Raw genomic sequence first — 23,301 nt, 5'->3', positions numbered from 1 at the left:
AGTCCTCTTCAATATTAGTCTTCTGGTGACAACTAACCCTTCAGTGTAATGCTATAGCCCCCTAATCGTGAGTTTACTTGATTGCATTTCCCATCGCAGGATTGACTCCACGAATAGTGGAATCAATTTTGTCGATCTACTGTCCCTGAATAGCTGGTTGAGGGTGCTCATATTAGCTCGTCGTATCCCATGGATTCCCAGGACTGACGAATTCCCTCTAGATTTAATACTACACGAACTTCTGGCTTGATTACGGCGTCTGCGTGACTCCTGTCTCTAAGGCATAGCTATCTCAGATGGCATCTACGGGCCGTATCATCGTGATACAGTTTGTAAACATCATTAAAGAGTAGGTCACTTTGATATTCATCCTTCGAAGACCAATATACTTCGAATACAACCAGTCATAAAAGACATTACAGTTGCTGTTCTACAAATGGATATTGCCACCAAGGAACTGCGTGTCTGATGTGTGAGAACCCAATGACGGCGCACAACCAAGGCACTTACGGTCCCGACTGAGGGTATACAACCTGGAGTAAATTATAGGTTTGACTCGTAAGCACACATTATTCCATTGGCTCTTTCTAGAAGCATCCACGGACTTATACTACTTTCTGTAGACGTTGCTCGATTTATGGGCATTGCGGCGAGGGTTCGGAATTTTTGTGGACCAGGACCATGCGACTTTGATGATTGCGATCCAGATATCGGCGGTCCCAGTAATAATTGAGAGTCCAGACCAAGCTTTGGAAGTAAGAAGGCTTGTACAAACCTGACTTTGGAAACCGCCGCTCCTTTCAGGGTACTGTGGAAGTATGGATGCTTACTGCAGTGCAGAACCTGTGCTCGGGCGCCAGCAAGTCTTGATCTGGACATGCTGCTTCTGGTCTTCTGAAACCGCCAGATGCAATGTAAGCAGGAACAGGATCCATAGTTGCCCATAAAAACAGTGAAGTGCTTATCCCTGAGTTCGTACTAGATGGGGGCTCTGGGCTGGTTATTGTTTCGGGCGCACCCGCCCACCTGTACAAACAATGCCAGTTATTGAAAGCAGTGCCTAGCACCAGAACAACGTTAATACCATCTCTATAATATACCAGAGACTACCTTTCTGTTCACAAAACTCAAAGTCATGTGATTTGTTGGCTGTGGGGTTAAAAATTGGTGCCATTGCCCCTAAACTCTCCTTTCTCACTTCCTCAACATTGAATCTAATCACCATTTTGTCTCTGCCAAAATGGCCTCAGAACACTCAGACACCGAGCCGTCCTCAGTCTCCAAGGAATATATGGATACGAGCGCTGTGCGGCGCTACGCAATGAGCTCCTCACACGAGCCATGAAAGGTTGTGGCTATGAGATGCCGCCGAAGCCTCGAACATGGTGGGAAGTGAAAGCCCCGTCTGAGGAATTTGCTATCAGACTTGCAGTGCCGCTGGTGGAGTTTCTAAAGCGTGCCTACGACAATGAAGCATTGCCCAAGACTGGTCGCCCAGGACTTTTCTACTTCCTGGGGGGCTTAGTGTGGCCGGACGATATGATGTTGTACCAAAATGAATTCTACGATGACTGGGATGACCGGTTCCTGGAACTATACGGGTCCAGTTGCTTCCTCCTTAGCGATGATGAGGGTCTTCTGTAAGCGTTGCGATTCACTATCCTGATTGCCTGTGGTCAACTTTAAACAGACTGTTCTAACGGCTCACTAGCTTTGACCAAGAGACTCTCAAAGCAGCCTTTGTCGCTGATAATAATGACACTACCGGTGTTTGCTTCCATGAATGGACCTGGATACCTCTGGAGGATATCCTAGGCGCCTATTTGCAGATGATTGATGAGGGAAAGGTAGAGGCAGTGCCCTCTTGTAGATGGGAAAACTGGGAAAATCAACCAAACCAGTTACCGCTCATAGATCCCTGGTCAATCCACGCGTACACAGCTACAGACATGAAAAAGACACTCTTCGCTTTCAAGCGTCTTGTAGAAGCAATTGACTCGCGGATACCGGGCAAGGATGAATCTACTTATACTCATCTGCCGTGGCATGATCCAGTAACTTTAGCTCAGGACTTCATCCCCCTGTCGTCCTTTGCGCATGAATTTCTCAGTGCTGTCTCCCACTTCAAGGTCAGGTTTCGCTACATCGCGCCTGGTATACTCTTTCCAAAAGTGCCGGAATTCCTCGACCAAGTCATGACAGACTTCACAGACTCGACATACACCTACATGGGCGAGTTCCCGGGCGACTGTCCGCTGCGAATCTTTATCACCGACGCCGAGGAGCTCGTCCACAACGAGAACTATCCATCCCACCCTATGCCTGCAGGGCTCTATATCGACCGCGTAGTCGTGAGGCACCCGCAATTCTGGAGCAACGGATGTGAACTCCTATTGCCCTTCGGGATTGGAGCAAATGGGTGGGTGCGCCAGTCAAATGGACAGCCGTTCGGTGTTTTTATCAACAATCAGGACTTGAATCAGAAACCTGGTAATAGTAATACATTGTTGTACCAAAGTGGGTGTCCTGACGGGTTTACATTCCGCTATCATGTGCAGATCCACAAGGTGCTGGAGAACTGGGCGGAGAGGGTTGAGAGGGAGGAGTGGGAGGTCAACGGGGATGGAGTCGTGGGTGGAGTTGAGAAGTTCAGGGAGGCAGACACAGAGGAGCATTGGGGGAAGTATTGGATACCACGGTCATGGTAGTCAATGTATCGGTTATTACAATCATATTTCATAGGCGCGCATTTCCTCGCCCGGGGGCTATCCCGATCCTGAGGTATATACCATCGGCACATCCAAAATATCTCCCGAACACACCACACCTATTACGCCCATCATTATTCCTCTAATATATCTTCGCGGCAAGTTCCCCTGCTAGGTTTGGAGTGAGATGTGGGGTTGCTGGGAAGGGTGATGATGGTGGTGGTGGTGGTGGTGGAGGAGTAAATCACTTTCCTGCTGGAGGTAAGCATCCTAACCACACACATAAAATATTCTGGCCATATGCTGTAGAAAAAGAAAGTCATCACTTGCACTATTGTAGTTATTGTCGGTAACTTGGTGTGGGTTCTATTGAGTCTGCTGGCACGCTTTCGAGCTCTACACCTGAATCCCATATCAAACACTGCATATCCTTTGTCTTCAGCATGTGATTTAAGTCCCTAGGGTCAGATAGTTGAGAGTCGAGTGCTGTACAATCCGTCTGAATATTATTGGTGTCCCATCTCTCCGAGTCAGCAATACTAATAGAGCCGGTTTGGGAGGCTGAGGGTGGCGTCCACTGACGACTCTCCAAAATCCTACATAATCGTGAAAGTGGTCGATTCACTAGGAGATCGTAAGGCTGTTTCCAGAGGAGGCGCCCCGAGCTCCGGATTGTATCAGATCACCCTTCTGGTTCGGGCAAAGCTATTTCGACTCTACTCCCTGCCTTTTAGCTGATTCCCCTGCCTAGTCCTTATTAGCACTTTTGCGCAATATGAATCATCTTGCCAGCGATTTCGCCGACTGGATGGCGCTTCAGGCCAGCTTCACCATAGCTGAAAACATGGGATTCGATTATTTCTGCTATCGAGATCCCGTCACCGACCAATACACCATACCTCAGACGAGTCTCCCCCAAGATATTCCCAATCAGGAAACCCCAGTCCTTTGTGGCGCGTGCAACATCACTATTGAAGCGCTAGAGCCAGAATGGATACCTACATTCGAAGACCTCGAATCCTTCGCGCGCTCCGCAGAAAAGTGCCCCCTCTGCACCCTTATTCTCTGACAGGTTTACACGACCATCAAGCACTACGTGCAAAGTGGCTCAGAGATCACCGACGCTGGAACGGCAGCCAAGCTCTTCGCCTCCTTCGTGGCGAAATATCACCGTTTCATGTTGGACCCAGCGCCGGTAGTCTTAAAGCTAGACGACAGCAAACGAATAGCCAGAGCACGCTACATTGCCACGGGCACAGTGCTGATGAAGTGAATGAGGGAGCCCTCGAATTCCGGCTCAGTTTGTGCTGGCGTCGACTTCCCCTCCACAACAAAAAAAGGGACAGCGTGGAGACCCTCAGGCCGCGAGGAAGCGACAACGAAGTCTTAGCCCGCCTTGCCGCCTGGCTCCGTGAGCGCGAAGCCGAAGTTCCCTGTTGGAGCAGCGTAGGCTGTGATAGACGTCTTCCGACGCGGGTTCTGGATCTTGAGCACTTCGCTGGCAACGCTCAGCCAGGCGCAAGTGACGCCGACATACGGCTCTTTGAGCCGGCGACAGGGCAGTGTGGTCGCTATGTAGCGCTAAGCTACTGCTGTGGTCCGGCCCCCTGAACCATATTACGAGTATAAACCAGCACTTACGGGTCACTCAAATCTGATTGCAATGTCCCCTCAAAGACAGGAATGTGGGAACAATGAATGGTGGAGTTCTATGCTACAACCTGCTCCGCGAACCTCTTATACTCCTGACCCTACATATATACCGTCACGATACGGTCAACAATCGCGAACTCAGGTTCCGCGTACTACTCACTACCACAACCAACCAATGCCTTCATCGTATACCGAGCGCGAACCATTGTATAACAGACAGGAACAGCCGGGAGGCTTATCATCGGCCGCGAACAGCAAGGCACCGGCACAGGCTTGGCCAAGAGATGCAGGAACTCATTGAGAAGCTCAAGTACTCCTAGTATGGTCAGAGAGTGTCCGTGGCACAGCATGATTAATTCAGACTTACAAACAATATTCTCGGTAACTGTTATTTCAGACGTATAAAGATTAGGTGTTTTTCGTTTGATTCTCATGGCCCAGTATATAGCGATGAACCTTGTCTGAGTTCTACGTTAAATGCAGTTCAGGATTAGCAACGCCAAAGGACACAATGCTTCGAGATCAAAGTTGGCATATGTAAATACTTCCTGTGTTGGGTCCGTGACATCGTAGCTTACCAAATGACAGCAGGTAGATCAAGAAGGACATCTTGATTATCTGGAAATAGGAGGCTTCTTTTTGAGCTCCAGCCATAGAAGCTGCTGCCAACATTGATTGCTCCTTTGGCGAAGTGATGCAAACGGATATACCTTGTGCGTCTAGATCCCTTAGCGAGGAACAGATATATATTTCTATCAACCGCACTGTAAGCGGCCCAATCTGAGCTCGAACAGAACGTATGTAGAAACATAGAGCCTGGTCGTTATATACAAGCACATATGATCTATTAACTCACGGCCCATGATTCAAGGTTAGGCTTTTCATCTTTTTCTTTCTTCCACACCAGTTCTCCACAAAATTCACGGTAACATAACAAAAGGGCTTTTCCACGCCTGCTCTCTCCAGCAACAATCCATACCGTTGAGGATAATACTGTCTCTATCTCTACCACAGATCGGCGCCTTGGCAACAACCCAAAGCGCAGAATGAGGCTTTGTTCGGGATACGGTATATACCAACACAGTGGTCACGCCTCCGCGCGAGAAGCATTGTTTGATATGGCATATCCTTTCTCGAGTTGCTTTCTCAGCACATCGGCATCACCACCAATAAATTTGAACCTACGATACAGTTAGGCAGGTCGCAGAGAATCGAACAGAAACTTACCAGACTGGGTCAATATTCTCTAAGCACAGATGTGGCGACACGTCCGCTTGCTTTCCGCCCGCTCTATCGAGCATCGTCCATCCCATCCCCAGATGTGCCCATGGATTAGCATCTATGTAGGAAATTTCAAAGTCCTCATACCGCGGCCGCTCAATGACCGCCTGGTAGTGCAGAGAGGACCCGGGCCAGACGGCGTTTACTCGGCCGGTCTCGTTGTTCTTGTACCCTGATGTCTGGTCAGTATATTCGAAGAAACATAACATAGGTGAAAAAAGAAAGAAAAACGAGGGAAAAAAAAAAGAATGATGATGTATTCATCAAGTGCCAACCTACAGCTGCGACACTGATCGCTCCAAACCGTGTGCTTCACCCACTCCTGCACATGCTCGTTGAAGCGATCCGTAATCTGCTGGCGAGGCACCCAAGCCCGGATATTTTCGTTCTGCATCTTCTTCAGGAACTGAATCGCATATTCAGATACTGAATGTAGCGGGGCCATCACGCTACCGTTCTGAATCGGCCACGAGGGCCCAATGAAGGTGATGTAGTTGGGCATATCTGGTACGGCCAGACCCAGGTATGCTTCGGGATTTGTCTTCCATTTATCCCGCAGATCGACGCCCCGTCGTCCGATGATGGGGAATTGCGGACGATATGTATTGTCGAATCCTGATGCGCAGACAATGGTGTCGACCTTTCGCTCTACCCCATCAGCACCAACGAGGCCATCTTCAGTGCAGCTGGCTACGGCAGTGAAATGTACATCAACGTTCGCCTGCTGAATGGCGTGCATATACGGGTCTCCTGGTGTGATGCGACGGCATCCAAAACCAAAAGTCGGCGTGAAGCCCTTGGCCAGTCGATCGTCTTTAATAATGCTCGCCATACGCTGTTGAAAGAAGGCTGATGCGCCTTTCTGGGCCATGGAATCCCGGTAGAAGGCTCCCCACATTCCGTTCACTTCTGCCTCGATACTCTTTGCATGCTCGACTAGTGCTGAAGGGTTAGACCTGAATTGCGCGCGCTCAGCCTCGCTGTAGGTTTTGGTTGGTGCGCCGGTGTTTCCTGCAAGGACTCCAAACCACACACCTGTCCGCACAAAGATATCGAGATGACCGACATGAGGTTGCATCCCAGCCACGGCCTGGATGGAAGATGCACCGGAGCCGATCACGGAGACACGATCGTTGTTCCACTGCGTCTCGCCATAGTCGTCAGGCCAAGCTGCAGTGTGAATAACGCGGCCTTTGAAGCGATCGTGGAGTCCAGGCGTATCTGGCCACTGCAGCAATCAGATATGGTCCAGAGAACATGGCTTAGTCGCGCACCTTTGGATTACTCAGAACCCCGCATGCGTTCAGCAGTACATGGCAATGGTCGTCGAACTCTTCCGGTCCCTGTCCTGGCTGCTGTCGCCGGAGACGTACCCTCCACTGCCCTTCCTCTTCGTTCCAGCAGGCTTCGACGACCTCTGTTTGGAATTGCATGTACTGTCGTAATTTAAAAACTTCACAAACTTTGTCTAGATACTCCCAGATATCTGACGCGTAGGAGAAGTAGCGAGGCCAGTCGGGGTACTAGCAAGCCAAGTCAGATGGACACCATGCATATCAAGAGACAGGAATACAAACAAGTGCAAACCTATACGTATACGCATGACTGGGAACATCACAGCCTGCATTAGGGTAACGATTTGTGAGCCAAGTGCCTGCGCCGTATTAGACTAACGTCCACATATGGGAGTGAGGAGACATACCTCCAATATCATGATTCTTCTCGTACACCACATGTTCGATATTTGCGCACTGCTTTTGGATCTGATACGCCATCAGAATTCCAGAAAAGCCAGCTCCAATGGTAATCACCCTCAGGCGACGGTTGTTAGGGTCCATCCATGTTGTATGCTGCGGGATGCTATACCGTGACGGTTGAGGCTCTGCGCCTTCGTGAACATAGTGCACAGTCATTGCGGGCGTATTGTGTGTTGTATGTTCCAGAACGGATATGAACCGCCTTTAGATATCCTAATGCCCATATAATAAGCTTATTATAGTCAGGGTTCGGCCAGCGAGTCGGTTAATCGCACGCCGAGCATTGCATGGCAGGGTGGCAGAGCGGGGTCCATGGTTATAAGTTCGTGTCTCGACGGTTCAACAATTGCTCAACAGCATCATCCCTGTACTCAGCAAGAACAATATGGCAGCCCCTCCAGCACCCCAGCCTCCTAGTTTGCTCGGCTACCACCGGGTCCTCTCGCCCTTTGCCGGAATCCGCGTCTCCCCGCTCTGCCTAGGCACGATGCATTTCGGCGGGAAATGGACGCGTGCAATGGGCGAGGTGACCAAAGATACGGCGTTTGCCCTCCTCGACCGGTTCTACGAAGCTGGCGGTAACTTCATCGACACGGCAAATTTCTACCAGGGCGAGGGCAGCGAGAAGTGGCTCGGCGAGTGGGTGGCATCGCGCGGGAACCGCGACGAGCTCGTCCTCGCGACCAAGTACACAATGCCTTACAGGCTTACGGGCCCCGAGAAGATCAAGTCCAATTTCCAGGGCAGCCATTCGAAGAGTCTCCGTCTGTCGGTCGAGGCTAGTCTGGCTAAGCTCCGCACGGACTATATCGATCTGCTGTATGTGCATATGTGGGATTTTTCTACGAGCGTCGAAGAGGTCATGCAGTCGCTGCACCATCTTGTTGCTGCAGGCAAGGTGCTTAATATTGGGATCAGTGATGCCCCGGCGTGGGTTGTCGCCAAGTGCAATGAGTGTATGCTCTTGAATGACCCTAAAGGAATACCTCGCTGACCGAGCCAGATGCACGATTTCACAGCCTCACTCGGTTCTGCGTCTACCAAGGCCGCTGGTCATGTTCCTACCGCGACTTTGAGCGGGAGATCCTTCCCATGTGCCAGTCTGAAGGGCTTGCACTCGCACCCTGGGGTGCTCTCGGCCGCGGGCAGTACAAGTCCGCCGAAGAGTTCCAGCAAGAAGGGACGCGGAACTTGGGCCCCCAGGAAGAGAAGCACCGGCTGATGGGCGCAAAGCTGGCCGAGGTCGGGGAGCGCAAAGGCGTGGCCGCGGCTGCGATTGCGCTCGCTTACCTGCTTCATAAGTCGCCGTACGTATTCCCGGTGATCGGCTGCCGGACGGTCGAGCAGCTGGAGGCGAACATTACGAGCCTCGGTGTAGAACTCAGTGATGAGGAGATCTACGATATTGAGGACACGATCCCCTTTGACGTCGGCTTTCCTATGGCTTTCTTATTCGAATCGCCCCAACAGAAGTACCGCAGTGACATGACGACCAGGCATATCTGGCAGGTTACCTGTAATGCCCGGATCGAGAGTGTGCCTAAGCCGAGAGTATGTATTTCTGCACTTGAATTTATGACTTCGCTAATCGACCTTACCAGCCTATCGAGCCAATGCAGGGGTATAACCAGATGGATCGGAAGTAGTTCTCGGTAGCATTAGCCAAGCATCGGGTCCCGAGCATTCAAGTAGTCTATATATGAGTCTCGTTTCCTTCCTATATCATGATAGCCAGTATCCAAAAGCTCTAGGGATCAACCATGTCCTCCTACGATAACTACCGCCTCGATGGAAAGGTCGCTCTGGTCACTGGCGCCGGCCGCGGCATCGGAGCAGCCATCGCCGTAGCCCTCGGTCAGCGCGGCGCAAAGGTCGTCGTCAACTACGCCAACTCCCGCGAGGCCGCAGAGAAGGTCGTCGACGAGATCAAAGCAAACGGCTCAGACGCCATTGCTATTCAAGCCGACGTTGGGGACCCCGACGCTGTCACCAAGCTGATGCATCAAGCTGTAGAGCACTTCGGATACCTGGACATAGTCTCATCTAACGCGGGAATCGTCTCGTTTGGGCATGTCAAGGACGTTACGCCGGATGTATGCGTCCCACCTATTTACAAAAGTACTGTAGAGCACTGACGTGGGCAGGAATTCGACCGCGTCTTCCGGGTCAACACGCGCGGACAGTTTTTCGTCGCCCGCGAGGCGTATCGCCATCTGCGTGAAGGTGGACGCATCATCCTCACAAGCTCAAACACAGCCAGCGTTAAAGGCGTCCCCAAACATGCCGTGTACTCGGGCTCTAAGGGCGCGATCGACACCTTCGTGCGGTGCCTAGCCATCGACTGTGGCGACAAGAAAATCACCGTCAACGCGGTTGCTCCAGGCGCCATCAAGACCGATATGTTTCTATCCGTGTCGCGAGAGTATATACCCAATGGGGAGAACTTTACTGATGAGCAGGTGGATGAGGTACGTTTTGTCTTTGCGTCTAGTATCTACTACGGCGGCTGCTAACTGGACAGTGTGCCGCGTGGCTGTCGCCGCTGAATCGGGTCGGACTGCCGGTCGATGTGGCGCGGGTGGTCAGCTTTCTAGCCTCAGATGCGGCCGAATGGATCAGTGGAAAGATTATTGGCGTTGATGGGGGTGCCTTTAGGTAGGTCGCATCATATATTTATCGATATAGGGTAGACATGCAGTGTTCGCTCCCCGCTCGCTTACCGATGTCTCCCGATCTCCGTCAGCAACCAATAGGTCAAGAACAACAGAGTATACTCAGAGTAGATATCCATGCATGATATGAACGTAGTTAGGTACGCCCAGTTAGTTACACCGTACTTAGGTACACGCAGCGATTCACTTAGGAGGCTGAATCGGCATCTCATGTTCTGCCAGCACCGGAGGCCCAGCAACATCAACAACAATAGGCAAAGCATGCACACGCTCAAACCAGGTAGAGAGATTGCGGTGCTCATTTCTACAGCGTTTATCAAGGAAAAACAGGAATGCGCCCTGCACAATCCCGAGCACAAACAGATCAGCTAGGCTGACAGTTTCCCCGACCAAGTAGGTTCGCCCACGAAGATGGTCGTCGAGAATCTTTAGCCGTGCTAAAGTGTCATCTTTGCTTTGATGGATGTTATCGGCATTGAAGGCGGCTCGTCCGATGAGCGGATTGAACCAGCCTCCTAACGCTGGGAGGATCTCGGTGATCCCAAAGGCCATCCAACGGATGATGGAGGCGTATTCTTGTCTGGTATTCCCAAGCAAAGTCGTTTTCGCATCTTGAGACGTTACTATACTCTCTAGTCAGGAATTGGATGGATGAAATTGCAGGGACAACATGGTACCGTATAGAGCAATGGCAATCGATTCCGTCAATACGTAGCCGTCGGCCCCCACAAACGTAGGAATCTTGCCTAGAGGGTTGAGCTGGAGATACTCTTCGGTAGCATCTTTGGATGAAGTGATGGTCTTGATCTCCAAGGGCAAATTGCTCGCTTTTGCAACCGCGAGAATCGCCAGCGACCGTGGGTTGAACGGGCGAGTGTACAGAGTGCCAAACGACATTGCAGATATATTCTCAATTCAGGGGTGATTCATGTAATTTAAGCTCGTAGCGACGTGCTGATACAAATACTGACAGGCAAAACGACTATATGTCGAGACCATGCCCTTCGGCTGTCCGCGTAACCCTAACATCCCCTAGGACAACGGCCTTCATCTTTTCCCGATCAGTGAAACGGTCCTCGTCCGCCATGACTTCGGGGCTGCTCATGACCGGGACAAACTCCTCGAAGGCGGCTTGACTCGCAAACTGGACAACGGCAAATGCGTCGAAGGTCAAATCGGTCGAGTCGCCGGCCAGCGGGGTGACCGGTTGCTGCAGGTAGTGCCGGGTGTGGCTGACTGGAAAGGCTCTCCCGCCGAGTCGTTGCAGCAGGGGGATATGTTCGGTCTCCCAGTGGTTGCGAAATTCGCTGGGCGTGAGGTCGCCGCGGCGGGTTACGAGAATCAAGACAGTGAACATGGTGGAGTGAAAGTGCTGTGTATGTTTGTCCACACTGGCTTTTAAAATCTTGCGCAATACGTTTATATATATGTCCCGCCCCTATGTCGGTCGCCGAACGAACTTAAGAAACTATTCAGAGAGACTCTTTTTACATTTTTGTCGTTGTTGACATAGTCACTTTACCCATCCCTGTGCTCCAACCATGTACACAACTATCGTCACAGCGGTATGCGTGCTATTCCCTCTCCGCCTCTTGGCCAGCTTCTATCGAGCCCGGCAGGAGGTATGGGCCCTCCAGCGGGCAAACCTAGTACTGATACCCTATTCCCATCATTGGTTAAAGGACGACTAACTGGTGGTAACAGCCCATGCCTTCCTTCAGCCTCCTGACCGGCCACTTTGGCGCCCTCAAACAGACCATCGATGGCATGCCGCCCAATGCAACCCTGCATAGCATTATGCTGAAACTGTCGCAAAGATTCCGTTCAGGGATGTTCTATATCAACATGTGGCCATTTAGCGGTACATGGCTGGTGGTTGCAACACCATCAGGCGCGGCCCAGATCCAGAGTCTGAATCTTTCGAAGCCGAATATCCTGCGAAGGCCGCTGGAGACCATCACCGGAGGGCCAAGCTTGATGAGTATGCATGGCGAAACATGGAAACGGTGGAGAGCCCTCTTTAATCCGGGTTTTAACCCCAACTACTTGATTGGGCTGGCGCCGCTCATAGCCGATGAGGTCGCTGTATTTTGCGAGCAGCTACGGCAGAAGGCCAGAACAGGGGCAGTTTTCCAGCTTGAGCCGCTGACTCTGAGGTTGACGGTTGATACGATTTGCTCTGTGACGTTGTATGTGCTTATTTCTGTTGTGGGATGGCCCATTCTAATCCTTGGCTTAGAGATTCACAACTCCACCACCAAACTAAAGACCATCCCCTTGCCTCGGCACTGCAACGGCAGATAGAATGGGCCTCGTTTGGAACTACCTTTAACCCCTTCAAGCGGTACCCGACCGTGCGTCCTCTGGTGCTGTGGTACAACAACCGCCTCATGAACCGCTTCATCGACCAAGAGGTTGACCGAGCGTACCAGGAGCAGTCTGGCCGTCAGTCAAGATCCGTGATCTCTCTCGCCCTTAGAGAGTACATGAAAGAGCAAGATGGGAGCCTGGAAGACTTCAAACGACGTGTTGCGCCACAGTTACGGGTCTTTCTCTTCGCGGGTCGAGATACAACGAGCAGTACACTGCTCTATACGTTCTACTTGCTTTCCCAGCACCCAGAGGCCCTAGCTAAGGTGCGCTCAGAGCACAACCAGGTCTTCGGCCCACATCATCAACAAGTGCACGAGAAAATCCACCAAGATGCCCACCTCCTCAACCAACTCCCATACACAACAGCCGTCCTTAAGGAGACGCTCAGGCTTTTCCCTCCGTCTGCCTCCATGCGTGAGGGCCGGCCCGGTGTCGAAATCACCGACGACAACGGCCAAGTATATCCCACTGCAGGGTGCAACGTCTGGACGCTCACCGTGGCGCTGCACCACAACGGCGCGCACTGGACTGAAGCCGAGTCATTCAACCCCGAACGGTGGCTCGTGGGACCTGGCCATCCACTGTATCCATCTAAAGGCGCATGGAGGGCCTTCGAGTTCGGTCCGCGGAGTTGTATTGGGCAGACGCTGGCAATGCTGGAGCTGCGGGTTGCTCTGGCGATGACACTGCGCGAGTTTGATATTGCACCGGCGTATGATGAGTGGGACCGCATGTATCCAACAGACGCCGTCAAGGAGTTCAATGGGCATCGAGCGTATCAGGCAGAGAAGGGGGGAGGGGGCGCGCATCCGGCGGATGGGATGCCCTGTCTGGTTACAATTCGGGTGTAAAGTACATATTAAATGATTATTAAATAAATTGAACAATGAAATATCTAAGTTCTGTCTAAGCAGGTCTTGCTCATGGTGTTGGTTTAGATATTCTCTTGTGTTTGTAGGTGTCTAACTCCATGGCTGCATGCTGATACAGGAGCCTCAATGATGAGAAGACGACGAGATCTATAGGAGGCACCTAACGGTAGATCGGGGCGATGAATCTAATACTTGATATACACTTTAAACTTCGTGGAAGAAGTAGGCAAGAACCACAACCTTAGTGATTCCAGTATCTGTTATGAATATCCATATATTGACTTGTACTCTCCACCGTGGCTCCCCTAGCAAACTAACTCTAGTCCATATCTACCAGTCATGCTGCAGAATTGCCCAATACAGGCTTATCAGGAAACTCATCCCAGGCCCCCTCGACGCCGCACCAACGCACCCATCGTACCATGACGCGAATGATCTCTTCGTCCTGGCCCATCTCTTCCCCTACCTTCTTCTGAATGCTCTCCGGAACCTTATACTGCTCCGGTTCAAGCATCCTTTCCACAGAATCAAGACCCATATGCGCTATCTTGATAAAGTCCTCCTTCCGCAGTGGAAACTCCAGCCGCGGGTCAGGGAGGCCTTGCGTGTGGAGGAGAGCCCGTGTCACCTTCGAAATATGGCCGTCGTCGCCGTAGACAGATGCACGATGTGCTAGCTCCATCCACCCATCAATTGGTCGCTTGGGCGTATACCCGGTAATGCGGTCTGCGTAGAGCGTGGCACATCCACAGCCTGCATACGTCACAAGATCACCCCAGACTTTAAAATGGAGGAGCCTAGCTTTATCCGACATTGAGATCCAGTCTTGCGCCAGGAAAGTCGTGTAAAAAATGGAGAGAGTGAGCGTATGTAGCATGACAAAGTCCAATGCCTCGACTTTGCCGGGGCTCTGGGCTGCGCCCACCATGTATGCGCAAGTGTGCACCATGTCTGTTGTCTGCTGTGCCAGCTCTTCTTCCGTGGGACTGACGCGGTACTGGGCGAGATACGGAATGAGCTTGTCACGGACCTTGGCCAGCAGCCCGTCACTGATTTTATTTAACGGGTCTGTCAGCTGCACTGCGTTGCGGATGACTGGGTCACTATGTAGTTCATCTATGATGTCGAGCATCGACTTGGACGGCGTCTCTAACTGGGCAGTCTGCATCTCCTCGGTTGGGAACAGAAACGAATTGGGCCAGTCATCGTGCACGCAACCGGCTGCGAGTGCTTCTGCTACGAGCAGAGGCTGGTTAAACTCTAGCGCGCATCCGAGATGGATCATTGGGTGCAGAAAGCCTGCCTCTTATTGAGCGAACGATTATCATGCGACGAGGCTACCTACCAGAGTGCATGCGGCCCAGGATATCATTAGAAATCTCATCATTCGCGAACAAATACTCGTTGACGACATCCGGCACGCCTCGCTGCGCAATCTCGTCCTGGAAGTAGCGCAGAAAGCTGTCGTAGTAGCTGAGGTCGCCGATACACTGTTTAAAGAAGGCGCGGTCTTTCAGCTGCACGACGACTGAGGCTGGACGGTACTGCACGAGTGACTGGTACCCGATGTTGAGGTCATACATATCCCGAATCTCGTCCGGGGTGGCTCCCAGGGCAAACAGGGTGAGCAGGTGGTGAACGGTGTGATCTGTAGCAGGTTCAGTGTCTGCCCCTCTCCAGATGATTCCACTTACTATGGAAGCCCACCGCATCAAAGAGGGTATGATAGCGCGCATAGTTTATCATCAGCAGCTCAGAAACGCGGTCTGCGCTCTGCTGCGTCAAGCCCTCTACATGCGTGTTTCCTGGTGTCCCATCGGCCGACAGCTGGAGATTGTACGGGCTGCTCTGGGGCCTCGTTGGGCCTAGTGGTGTAGAAGTGAACATGACTACAGCATGCCATCTCATCCTGGCTCACAATGTGCCCATTTTTGTGATGTGATGCTAGCCCCGAGCACCGAAGCACGATGAGGCTCGCTGAGCGAAGCCAAAATGTTACATTAAGTTCAGACCCTGGGTGGTGCATCAACCCTCACAGAGCGCCAAACAATGCCTTCCTATGCGGTTCTGGGGGCTACGGGAAATACTGGACGGGCGATCGTCCAGGTACTACTTGATCGAGCAGACACCGATACCAGAATCCAGATTCGCGCCTACTGTCGCTCCAGGGAAAAGCTCTTCCGTGTCTGTCCGGCGGCCGAGACTTCGAAGAGCCTTTCAGTCTTTCAAGGACGGCTGGATAATGATAGCCTCGTCGATGAATGTCTCAGGGGCACCGATGCCGTGTTTCTGGTAGTCGCCATTGTCGACAACATGCCTGGCTGTACCGTGGCCATGCAGACTGCCGAGGCGGTTGCAGCGTCTTTGCAGCGGCTTCGCGCTGCAGACCCTACAATGCGTCTTCCGCGACTAGTGATTCTTTCGTCGGCCTCCCTGGAGCCCTCGTTCTGCAACGATGTTCCCGCCCCGGTGCACTGGGTCCTCAAAACTGCCGTCTCCCATCTCTATCGCGACCTCGCCGCTGCCGAAGCATACCTCCGCGCCCAGTCCGACTGGCTCTCGGCGACCTTTGTCAAGCCGGGGGGGCTTGTACACGATCAGGCCTGTGGCCACGAGGTCCGCCTCGACCGGGCTCAGACCCCGCTCTCGTTTCTCGACTTGGCGGCGGGCATGGTCGAGGTGGCCGACGCGGAAGATGACCGATACCATATGCGCAGTGTGAGTGTGGTGCCGACGTCGACGGTTGCAATATTCCCATGGGACGGCGTTTACTATACGTTTACGGGCTTGCTGTTCCATTTTTTCCCGTGGACATACCGGTTTCTTGGGGAATATAAGTTGCAGTCAAGTAAGGATAAGGGCAAGCAATCCTAGGCAGACTCCATATTTCACCATTCTGCGTACCTATTGTTTTCCATCTTTAGAGGTGAAATTGAATTTTCTCTTGTCTGATATATCGATGCACGTCCTGAGTTGGTTCCCATCTCTATAGGGTCAATACATTTAGGCCGCTAGGCTTGGTTGTTTACTGCAGGTTTACGATCAATATGGACGCCATCTTCAAGAAAATTAAGGACGAGTACGCGCGTGCCGACCAGCATGGTAAGCGGGAAATTCAAGGCTATATTCGCGAGCTGCAGGTGGGCTTCTATTCGGATTGGGATGTGGTGATGCGGTTGAGCAGTGGTGTATGTTCCCTCCTTACCTTCCACTTCAGCTACCGACGATGTCTAGCCCTTGCAAGTTGCACTCGCCAAAATCGCCATCGACCTGGACCTCTTCCGCATTCTCAAGGAGAGTGAAGCTCCGGTATCTCTGGCACAGTTGGTGGAGAAGACGGGGGCTTCCTCCAAGCTGCTTGGTAAGTATGCAGCGTTGGTTATGTTGGATTGCCCTAACTCACCAACAGGGCGCATTCTTCGCACGCAGGCTGCATTTGGCCTCATTAGGGAGACTGGAGCCCAGGAATACACCCCGAGTGCATTCACCGATGTCTTTGCCAACCCCGACGCTGCTGGTGCCATTGCACAGCTGTATGTCTCATTCCTCCACGTGAAAGACACAGTAATAAATTTATTCCCAGGTTCGACATCTCCGGTCCCTGCACCCAGCTTCTGCCCGACTACCTCGCCGAAACCGGGTATCAGGAGATCGTCTCCAACAAAGAATGTCCCTTCCAGAAGGCGTTTCACACCAGCCAGACCCTGTTTGAATGGATGCCCCAGCATCCCAAGCACATGAAAACCCTCGGCCACTTAATGGCCCTTCAAAGGCCCACGGTCTGGGTTGACCACTTCCCTGTTCTCGAGCAGCTAGGCGAGTTCCCGGGACCTGAAAAAACGCTCATGGTCGATATCGGCGGCGGCTTCGGGCAGCAATCCAAAGCGCTCCGCTCCAAATGCCCCAATATTGAAGGCAGGATCATTGTCCAGGACATGCCTCAGACCCTAGCCAGCGCCGAGCCAGCAGAAGGCGTAGAATTCGCCGAACACGACTTCTTCCATCCGCAGCCTGTAGAGGGGGCCAAATTTTACTACCTCCGCCACGTCCTCCACGACTGGCCCGACGAGCAGTGTGTTCAAATCCTGCAACAGGTCATTCCGGCTATGGCACCTGAGTCGCGTATTCTGATTGACGAGGTGGTGATCCCTGTGACCGGAGTGCCGTGGCAGGCAGCGTTTATGGACTTGCTGATGATGGAGTCGTTTGCGAGTATCGAGCGGACGCGAGCAGAATGGGAGGCCTTAATGGACAAGGCCGGGCTGAAGATTATCGAGGAGTATCACTATGATGGGAAGGAGCAGGCTTTACTGGTGGTTATACCGAAGTAATTATTGTACTTCTACGATTAGGGTCAGAATGGAGTCTCTAACTCTCCGTGACTATTTTAACCAAGAGAGTGCGAATATATATTTATACCTGCACAATTCCTGCACATCCTCTGTACATTCCATCCTAATCACACATCAAGATGCCTTCGTACGCCCTGCTAGGAGCCACCGGCGCGACCGGATCCAGTGTACTTCGACATCTGCTTTACTCAGGCTCGTCCAGTGACCTCACAGTGAACGTCTTGGTTCGCTCCAAGTCCAAACTGCTGGCAGCCTTTCCCGGCCTCGACAAGCCTGGACCGTCGGCGACGGCGCAGATCCCGACGATCCGCATTTTCGAAGGAGACTCTACCAATCCCGATGTGCTTTGCACGGTTCTCCAAGACGCTAGTCTCGTGCTCATGTGCGTTGCGCAGAACGGCAGTCCAATGGGGACAACCCTAGTGCAGAACACGGCTGCCGCGCTGATTGAAGCCCGACGCCGACAGGCACAGCCACACGGCGAGCTAACGGTCATCCAGCTTCGGTCAGCATCACTGAACCCCGTGCTTGCGGTCCAAGTGCGGCGATTCGTGCATCGCGTTGTTTGCTTTTGCTTGGCTGCTGGCTACGAGGATCTCCGACGGGCATGTGTTCTCTATGAAGCAGCGGCGACAGAGGGGCTGCTGCAATATGTGCTTGTAGACCCGCCGACACTGCATGATGCCGGGGGTACACGGACAACTGGTTACAGGTTGATTAATACCACTGACATGGAGGACAAAGAGAGGCAGAGGCAGGCGATTTGCCTGAGCTATGCTGATCTGGGGGTCGCCATGTGTGAGATTGCCAGCCGTGCGGATAAACTGCGTGGACAGGCTGTTGGGGTGACCGCCACTGGCCCAGTCAGGCAGACCTGGGCGGTGCTGGCTGGGTTTTTGCTACAGGGGGGATTGGGGCATCTGGACTACAGATATGGCAGAGAGAATGTTGTGGTCGTTGGGGTTTGTATTTTGTTGCTGCTTCTGGGCTTGCTATATAGTATCAAAACCTAGGTGGACACTATCACTGCTAAACGCTCATTTGGTCTCAATTTCCAGCCAGAATATCAGCAGCAACCTTCTCTGCCAGCGCGTAGACAGTCGCCATGGGTTGGCCGTCAATTGCAAACGGAAATGCAGACGCGTCGACTACTCTGAGTCCCTTGACTCCCCTAACCCTTGCCTTTGAGTCGAGCACTGCAAGCGGATCGTCCGATTTTCCCATGGCACATGTGCCGACTCCCGCATAGTACGCGTCTGAAGTCTCGGCGATATAGTTCAGGATATCCTCGTCAGTCTGATACTCGGACCCCGGCAGCAGCTCGGGTCCGTCAATGACTTGCTGCATCGTCTCCGAGGCGACAATCTCGCGGCATCGGCGAAACGCTGCCACGGCCATCTCCTTATCGCGCGGGTCGTCGAGCCACCGCGGGTCTACGACAGGGTTATCGGCCGTGTTGGTGGTGTTGATGGTGACGGTGCCCCGGCTAAACGTGGCCAGCAAAGCAGCCGACATGCTGAAGTAGTTCTTGCCGTCGTACTGCGGCACAAATGTGTCGTCCAGGGCAATATACGAGAAGGTCGGCCAATCAGCCGGAAAGGCCTTGTCGATATCGGCAGCAGTCGCCTCGCTGAGGTTTCCTGGCTGGTGCTTTTCAAAGGCAAAGTAGTCTTGCCCTGGGTTGGTGAGCAGACCCGTGCGGAAGTTGTTGTACTCGTAGATCGAGCGGGGAAGGGTCTCCTTGCTGCCCATCAGCTGGCTATGGCTCTCGACCTTCACGGGGTTCGTGGGACCCAGAATGATGGTGTCCTGCATGTTCTGCCCGACGCCGGGGAGGTCAGACAGGACGGGAATGTCCAGCTTCTCGAGTGTTTCCCTGGGGCCAATCCCAGATACCATCAGCAGCTGAGGAGATCGCATTACTCCTGCTGACAGGATGACTTCCTTCTTTGCGCCAATCTGCCACTCGAACCCGCCGGTATCGACAACGACGCCCGTCGCTCGCTTCTCCTCGTCGAAGTTGATATTCTTTACCAGGGTGTGTGTAATCACATTCAGACGATTACTCGTCCGAAGCGCTTTCTGCAGGTACGAGGTAGACGCAGTATCCCGTCGACGAGTCTTAGGATGAATAGTATGCGTGATGTATGAGCGGCCCAGCAGCTGGCCGTTGGAGAACCCCTGGGCTTCGGGAAACCCCATTTTTTTGAGGGCCTTGTCTACCCACGACGAAATGGCGTTGGTCAGGTAAGGATACGCAACCTGGACGGGTCCCTCTTCAGCCGCAGTTGCTGCAAATGCAGAGACGTCGTTCGAAGCCGTTGCGTTGGCGGGGCGAGGGTTCGTCAGTGGGCCTGAGAACTGCACGCTTTTCTTGAAGAAAGGTAGCCAATTATCCCAAGTGTAGCTGTCATCGCCCACTTGGTCGGCCCAGAGTTGATATGCGCCTTTCGAGCCCCTTTCTTTGTTAGCTTGAGAGTACCAAGAATGGAGGAGAGATACCGGTGATATAACATGGCTCCACGCGCAGTCGAGCCACCAAGGGTTTTGCCTTGCATGTAGAACATCTTTCGACCGGCTAGCCCCTGGGAATGTAAGCATCAAAGCTATCTCGATCGAGGGGGAAGCATACCGGCTGGGCTTCGGTGTATTGGTACCAGTCAAACAGCGGGTTCTTGACATGGCCGTTGTCAAAAAAGTAGTTGAACAGGAACATTGGCACTTCGGTGGCATTCCCTGCCTCAATCTCGTAGAACCCTCCGGCTTCAATGACCGCAACTGAGTTGCTATGGTCCTCTGACAGCCGATGGGCCATTGCCAGGCCGGCCGTTCCACCGCCGACAATCACATAGTCGAAGGCCTGGCCCGGCCAGCCGTACCAGCCAAAGTGCGAGCTGAGGAGGTCACGGCCTTGGATGCGGCCGTCCATTGCTGCTTCATGCTGCTCAGCGGCGGTGCCAAAAAGGGTCTGCCATGGTGAGGAGAAGAGGGTCGTTTGACCCGCGAACATACCCACCACTGGGAGGGCGGCTAGGACGAGGAGGGACCAGGCGGGCATAGTGACGATGGTCTGTCTGATGGTGCTCTTCTGTAGTTTAGGCTCTCGCGACGTTAATAAATCGGCCACCGGGTACCAATACTTAGGCATGTGGCGGAGCCCTCACCGATCGCTTGCCGAGACCCATGTAGGCGTCGGTATAAAACGAGGAAAACGGATTAACCCCCAAGCATAAGCTCATACTCCTGGAACTCCCCAACGCCATGAGTAACGTTGGAGTCGAAGTCATAGCCGTCATCACCGGCACCTTCCTATCCGGTAATGCTGCCATCTCCCTTGCCGGCCGCCTACTAATGCCTCCACAGGTGCAATGATGAGCGTCTACCTCCTGGCGGTCCCCTCCCTCTTCGAAACAACAAGTAGTCCCGACCAGCTCGTCCGCCATTGGAGCCGGATCTACCTCAACGGGCACATCAAAGGCCCCATCATCTGCCTAAGCACGACCGCACTGTATGGACTAGCGGCTGCGACTAAGTACTCGGCCGGCGAGGACTGGGGTGTCTTCGCTGCGGCGGGTGCCATCACCATCAGCATGGTCCCCTTTACGCTGACGGTGATGGCGCCAACTAACAACGCGCTTTTCCGGCTAGAGGGGGAGGTCAAGAAGGGACATACCCCGGTATGGTCAGATGCAGAGCGTCTAGTCCGCAGGTGGAACCGATTCAATGCAACTCGGGCCTTTTGCCCATTAGTCGGGGCTGTTTTAGGGCTGTTGGGAGTTCTGAAGATTGTTTCGTTCTAGCTGGCTGTACTTAGGGCTGCCCGGTGGCCGAGTGCGGGTTATACTTACTTGGAAATGAAGCTAGTCAATCGACCTATGGCTGATTCTATTGTAAGTCCGTCGCTGTCCGACATATCAGACGACCTAAAAAGTCCCACGGTAGTCCTTCTACGGTGCCTCCCCCAGGGTCCATAGTCTAGCAGAATGGCTTTCCTATCCCTCCCTATCCTAGCAGCGCTCGGTGCAGTCGGTTACGTGCTCTTCCAACTAGTGTACAACCTCTACTTCCATCCACTACGTGACTATCCCGGTCCTTTGTTATGGCGAGCCAGCTCTCTTCCTTGGAAATTGACCCTCCTTCGCGGCACAATGCATCACGACCTGATGCGCCACCACCAGACGTACGGCGATACCGTGCGCATAAAGCCTGACGAGATCAGCTACGCAAATGGCCAGGCCTGGCGAGACATCCACGCCCATGTACCAGGTCGCCCTGAATTCCTCAAAGACCCTGTTCGCCTGCCACTGGCTCCAAACGGGGTCATGAGTATTCTCGTTTCTGACACTCGTAACCACGCCCGGTTCCGGAGTCTGTTCGGCCACGCTTTCAGTGACAAGGGCCTTCGCGCACAGGAGCCCACAATTGCCCGCTACGCCGATTTACTGGTGGAAGTCCTCCGCGAGGTCGCCGATACTGGCAAGTCAGTTGAGATGGTCCGCTACTTCAACATGGCTATCTTCGACTCCATTGGCGCGCTCTCATTCGGGGAGTCCTTCGACAGCCTCAAGAACCGCGAGCTCCATCCGTGGGTAGACACGATCCACAAAAACCTCAAAAGCGTGGCCATCTCGCACGTTCTCCGCAGCATGGGCGTTGAGTTCCTGGCCCCCTATCTAATGCCCGCCGAGCTGCGCGGCAAGCGACAAGAGAACTACACGTACGCTATAGAAAAGCTCAAGAAGCGTATGCAGAAGACCGGCGACCAGGGCGACTTCTGGGACCGGGTAATCGTCAAAAGCGCCGACGGGAACCAATCAGGCGATGGGATGAGCTATGGCGAGATGATCAACAATGCGGCGGTCATGGTGGTCGCCGGGTCTGAGACGACCTCTTCGGCGCTGTGCGGCTGCACGTACCTACTTTGCAAGTTCGATAAGATGGACAAGGCTGTCGCCGAAGTCCGGGGCGCGTTCGCGGCCGCCGACCAGATCGACCTGGTCTCTGTGTCTCGGTTGCCGTACCTCACGGCCGTCATCGACGAGACCTTGCGCATGTACCCCTCGGTCCCTGGACAGCCGCCCCGGGTGGTGCCAGAGGGCGGAGCAATAGTTTGCGGACGGTTCGTTCCTGCTGAGGTGCGTATTCCTGCCCTAACCCTTTGCTTCCTGGATTCAATGGCTAACAAGCAGCGGCTTTAGACCCGCGTCGGCGTCAGCCACCTAGGCGCATACTACGCACCCTACAACTTCACCCATGCGGACAAGTTCATTCCTGAGCGGCATATGGCCGGCGCCAAGTCAGAAGAGCCGTTCCGACACGACAACTACGCGGCATACCAGCCGTGGTCTGTGGGAGTGCGCAACTGCATTGGGCGGAACCTGGCGTATGCAGAGGTCAGGCTGACGCTGGCGAAGCTGCTGTGGCATTTTGACATAAGCCTGGACGAGGAGAGGACGAGTAACTTTTTGGACCAGAAGATCTGGTCAATTTGGGCGAAGAGGGAGCTGTATCTGGAAATTCGGACCAGGAAAATTTAGCATGTAGCTAGGGGTCTATAGCAGGCTGTGCTAGCGTTTACCAAGTCAGAATGAAATTGATAGTTATTACGTGTACCTCCAATCTCATGTTATTTG

At 53.1% G+C, this 23,301-nt stretch overlaps 14 protein-coding genes across 14 annotated transcripts; 9 read left to right on the top strand and 5 right to left on the bottom strand.

Annotated features, from left to right (window-relative positions):
* Window positions 1-982: 982 nt before the first annotated feature.
* On the top strand, window positions 983-2,708 carry BDW70DRAFT_170687 (uncharacterized protein; the record flags this gene model as incomplete). The annotated part of the gene is made up of 3 exons (XM_073742998.1): window positions 983-1,043; window positions 1,286-1,640; window positions 1,712-2,708. 3 exons carry the CDS (start codon window positions 983-985, stop codon window positions 2,706-2,708), a joined length of 1,413 nt encoding a protein of 470 aa, XP_073599329.1.
* Window positions 2,709-5,183: 2,475 nt separating this feature from the next.
* Window positions 5,184-7,555, bottom strand: BDW70DRAFT_170685 (flavin-containing monooxygenase; the record flags this gene model as incomplete). The annotated part of the gene is made up of 6 exons (XM_073742997.1): window positions 5,184-5,542; window positions 5,589-5,814; window positions 5,922-6,870; window positions 6,917-7,165; window positions 7,220-7,296; window positions 7,345-7,555. The coding sequence occupies 6 exons, from the start codon at window positions 7,553-7,555 to the stop codon at window positions 5,449-5,451; spliced, it is 1,806 nt and encodes a 601-aa protein (XP_073599328.1). The 3' UTR covers window positions 5,184-5,448.
* A 208-nt stretch (window positions 7,556-7,763) lies between these two features.
* On the top strand, window positions 7,764-9,045 carry BDW70DRAFT_170682 (aldo/keto reductase; the record flags this gene model as incomplete). Its single annotated transcript, XM_073742996.1, has 3 exons — window positions 7,764-8,355; window positions 8,403-8,950; window positions 9,001-9,045. Exons 1-3 carry the CDS (start codon window positions 7,785-7,787, stop codon window positions 9,043-9,045), a joined length of 1,164 nt encoding a protein of 387 aa, XP_073599327.1. The 5' UTR covers window positions 7,764-7,784.
* A 114-nt stretch (window positions 9,046-9,159) lies between these two features.
* BDW70DRAFT_170680 (SDR family oxidoreductase) lies at window positions 9,160-10,058 on the top strand (the record flags this gene model as incomplete). The annotated part of the gene is made up of 3 exons (XM_073742995.1): window positions 9,160-9,492; window positions 9,544-9,867; window positions 9,921-10,058. The coding sequence occupies 3 exons, from the start codon at window positions 9,160-9,162 to the stop codon at window positions 10,056-10,058; spliced, it is 795 nt and encodes a 264-aa protein (XP_073599326.1).
* A 196-nt stretch (window positions 10,059-10,254) lies between these two features.
* Window positions 10,255-10,968, bottom strand: BDW70DRAFT_147702 (glutathione S-transferase family protein; the record flags this gene model as incomplete). The annotated part of the gene is made up of 2 exons (XM_073738757.1): window positions 10,255-10,694; window positions 10,749-10,968. 2 exons carry the CDS (start codon window positions 10,966-10,968, stop codon window positions 10,255-10,257), a joined length of 660 nt encoding a protein of 219 aa, XP_073599325.1.
* An 85-nt stretch (window positions 10,969-11,053) lies between these two features.
* On the bottom strand, window positions 11,054-11,428 carry BDW70DRAFT_156678 (EthD domain-containing protein; the record flags this gene model as incomplete). Its single annotated transcript, XM_073740235.1, has 1 exon — window positions 11,054-11,428. One exon carries the CDS (start codon window positions 11,426-11,428, stop codon window positions 11,054-11,056), a length of 375 nt encoding a protein of 124 aa, XP_073599324.1.
* Window positions 11,429-11,778: 350 nt separating this feature from the next.
* BDW70DRAFT_147701 (cytochrome P450) lies at window positions 11,779-13,295 on the top strand (the record flags this gene model as incomplete). The annotated part of the gene is made up of 2 exons (XM_073738756.1): window positions 11,779-12,260; window positions 12,311-13,295. 2 exons carry the CDS (start codon window positions 11,779-11,781, stop codon window positions 13,293-13,295), a joined length of 1,467 nt encoding a protein of 488 aa, XP_073599323.1.
* A 358-nt stretch (window positions 13,296-13,653) lies between these two features.
* Window positions 13,654-15,478, bottom strand: BDW70DRAFT_170678 (questin oxidase family protein; the record flags this gene model as incomplete). The annotated part of the gene is made up of 3 exons (XM_073742994.1): window positions 15,011-15,478; window positions 14,662-14,964; window positions 13,654-14,615 (listed from the first exon to the last, which is right to left on the bottom strand). The coding sequence occupies exons 1-3, from the start codon at window positions 15,222-15,224 to the stop codon at window positions 13,654-13,656; spliced, it is 1,479 nt and encodes a 492-aa protein (XP_073599322.1). The 5' UTR covers window positions 15,225-15,478.
* On the top strand, window positions 15,158-16,244 carry BDW70DRAFT_170676 (NAD(P)-dependent oxidoreductase). The gene has a single exon (XM_073742993.1). It carries the CDS (start codon window positions 15,366-15,368, stop codon window positions 16,188-16,190), a length of 825 nt encoding a protein of 274 aa, XP_073599321.1. The 5' UTR covers window positions 15,158-15,365; the 3' UTR covers window positions 16,191-16,244.
* A 17-nt stretch (window positions 16,245-16,261) lies between these two features.
* Window positions 16,262-17,647, top strand: BDW70DRAFT_170672 (S-adenosyl-L-methionine-dependent methyltransferase; the record flags this gene model as incomplete). The annotated part of the gene is made up of 4 exons (XM_073742992.1): window positions 16,262-16,504; window positions 16,551-16,677; window positions 16,726-16,849; window positions 16,900-17,647. The coding sequence occupies exons 1-4, from the start codon at window positions 16,364-16,366 to the stop codon at window positions 17,645-17,647; spliced, it is 1,140 nt and encodes a 379-aa protein (XP_073599320.1). The 5' UTR covers window positions 16,262-16,363.
* Window positions 17,648-17,787: 140 nt separating this feature from the next.
* BDW70DRAFT_147697 (Averufin oxidase A) lies at window positions 17,788-18,681 on the top strand (the record flags this gene model as incomplete). Its single annotated transcript, XM_073738755.1, has 1 exon — window positions 17,788-18,681. The coding sequence occupies one exon, from the start codon at window positions 17,788-17,790 to the stop codon at window positions 18,679-18,681; it is 894 nt and encodes a 297-aa protein (XP_073599319.1).
* Window positions 18,682-18,715: 34 nt separating this feature from the next.
* On the bottom strand, window positions 18,716-20,726 carry BDW70DRAFT_170671 (GMC family oxidoreductase; the record flags this gene model as incomplete). Its single annotated transcript, XM_073742991.1, has 3 exons — window positions 18,716-20,126; window positions 20,171-20,253; window positions 20,301-20,726. 3 exons carry the CDS (start codon window positions 20,724-20,726, stop codon window positions 18,716-18,718), a joined length of 1,920 nt encoding a protein of 639 aa, XP_073599318.1.
* A 203-nt stretch (window positions 20,727-20,929) lies between these two features.
* BDW70DRAFT_156672 (DUF1772 domain-containing protein) lies at window positions 20,930-21,468 on the top strand (the record flags this gene model as incomplete). Its single annotated transcript, XM_073740234.1, has 2 exons — window positions 20,930-20,984; window positions 21,032-21,468. The coding sequence occupies 2 exons, from the start codon at window positions 20,930-20,932 to the stop codon at window positions 21,466-21,468; spliced, it is 492 nt and encodes a 163-aa protein (XP_073599317.1).
* Window positions 21,469-21,651: 183 nt separating this feature from the next.
* On the top strand, window positions 21,652-23,205 carry BDW70DRAFT_156671 (cytochrome P450; the record flags this gene model as incomplete). Its single annotated transcript, XM_073740233.1, has 2 exons — window positions 21,652-22,803; window positions 22,867-23,205. The coding sequence occupies 2 exons, from the start codon at window positions 21,652-21,654 to the stop codon at window positions 23,203-23,205; spliced, it is 1,491 nt and encodes a 496-aa protein (XP_073599316.1).
* Window positions 23,206-23,301: the final 96 nt, after the last annotated feature.

This window comes from Aspergillus foveolatus, assembly GCF_047715535.1.
Source record: "Aspergillus foveolatus strain CBS 279.81 unplaced genomic scaffold BDW70scaffold_6, whole genome shotgun sequence".
NCBI lineage: Eukaryota > Fungi > Ascomycota > Eurotiomycetes > Eurotiales > Aspergillaceae > Aspergillus > Aspergillus foveolatus.
Note: the sequence above shows the minus strand (reverse complement) of the source record. Positions and strands in the feature narration are given on the sequence as shown.

Bases quoted from the DNA above. Each gene is read 5' to 3' on its own strand.
- BDW70DRAFT_170676 (XM_073742993.1), top strand. From the start codon at position 15,366: ATGCCTTCCTATGCGGTTCTGGGGGCTACGGGAAATACTGGACGGGCG.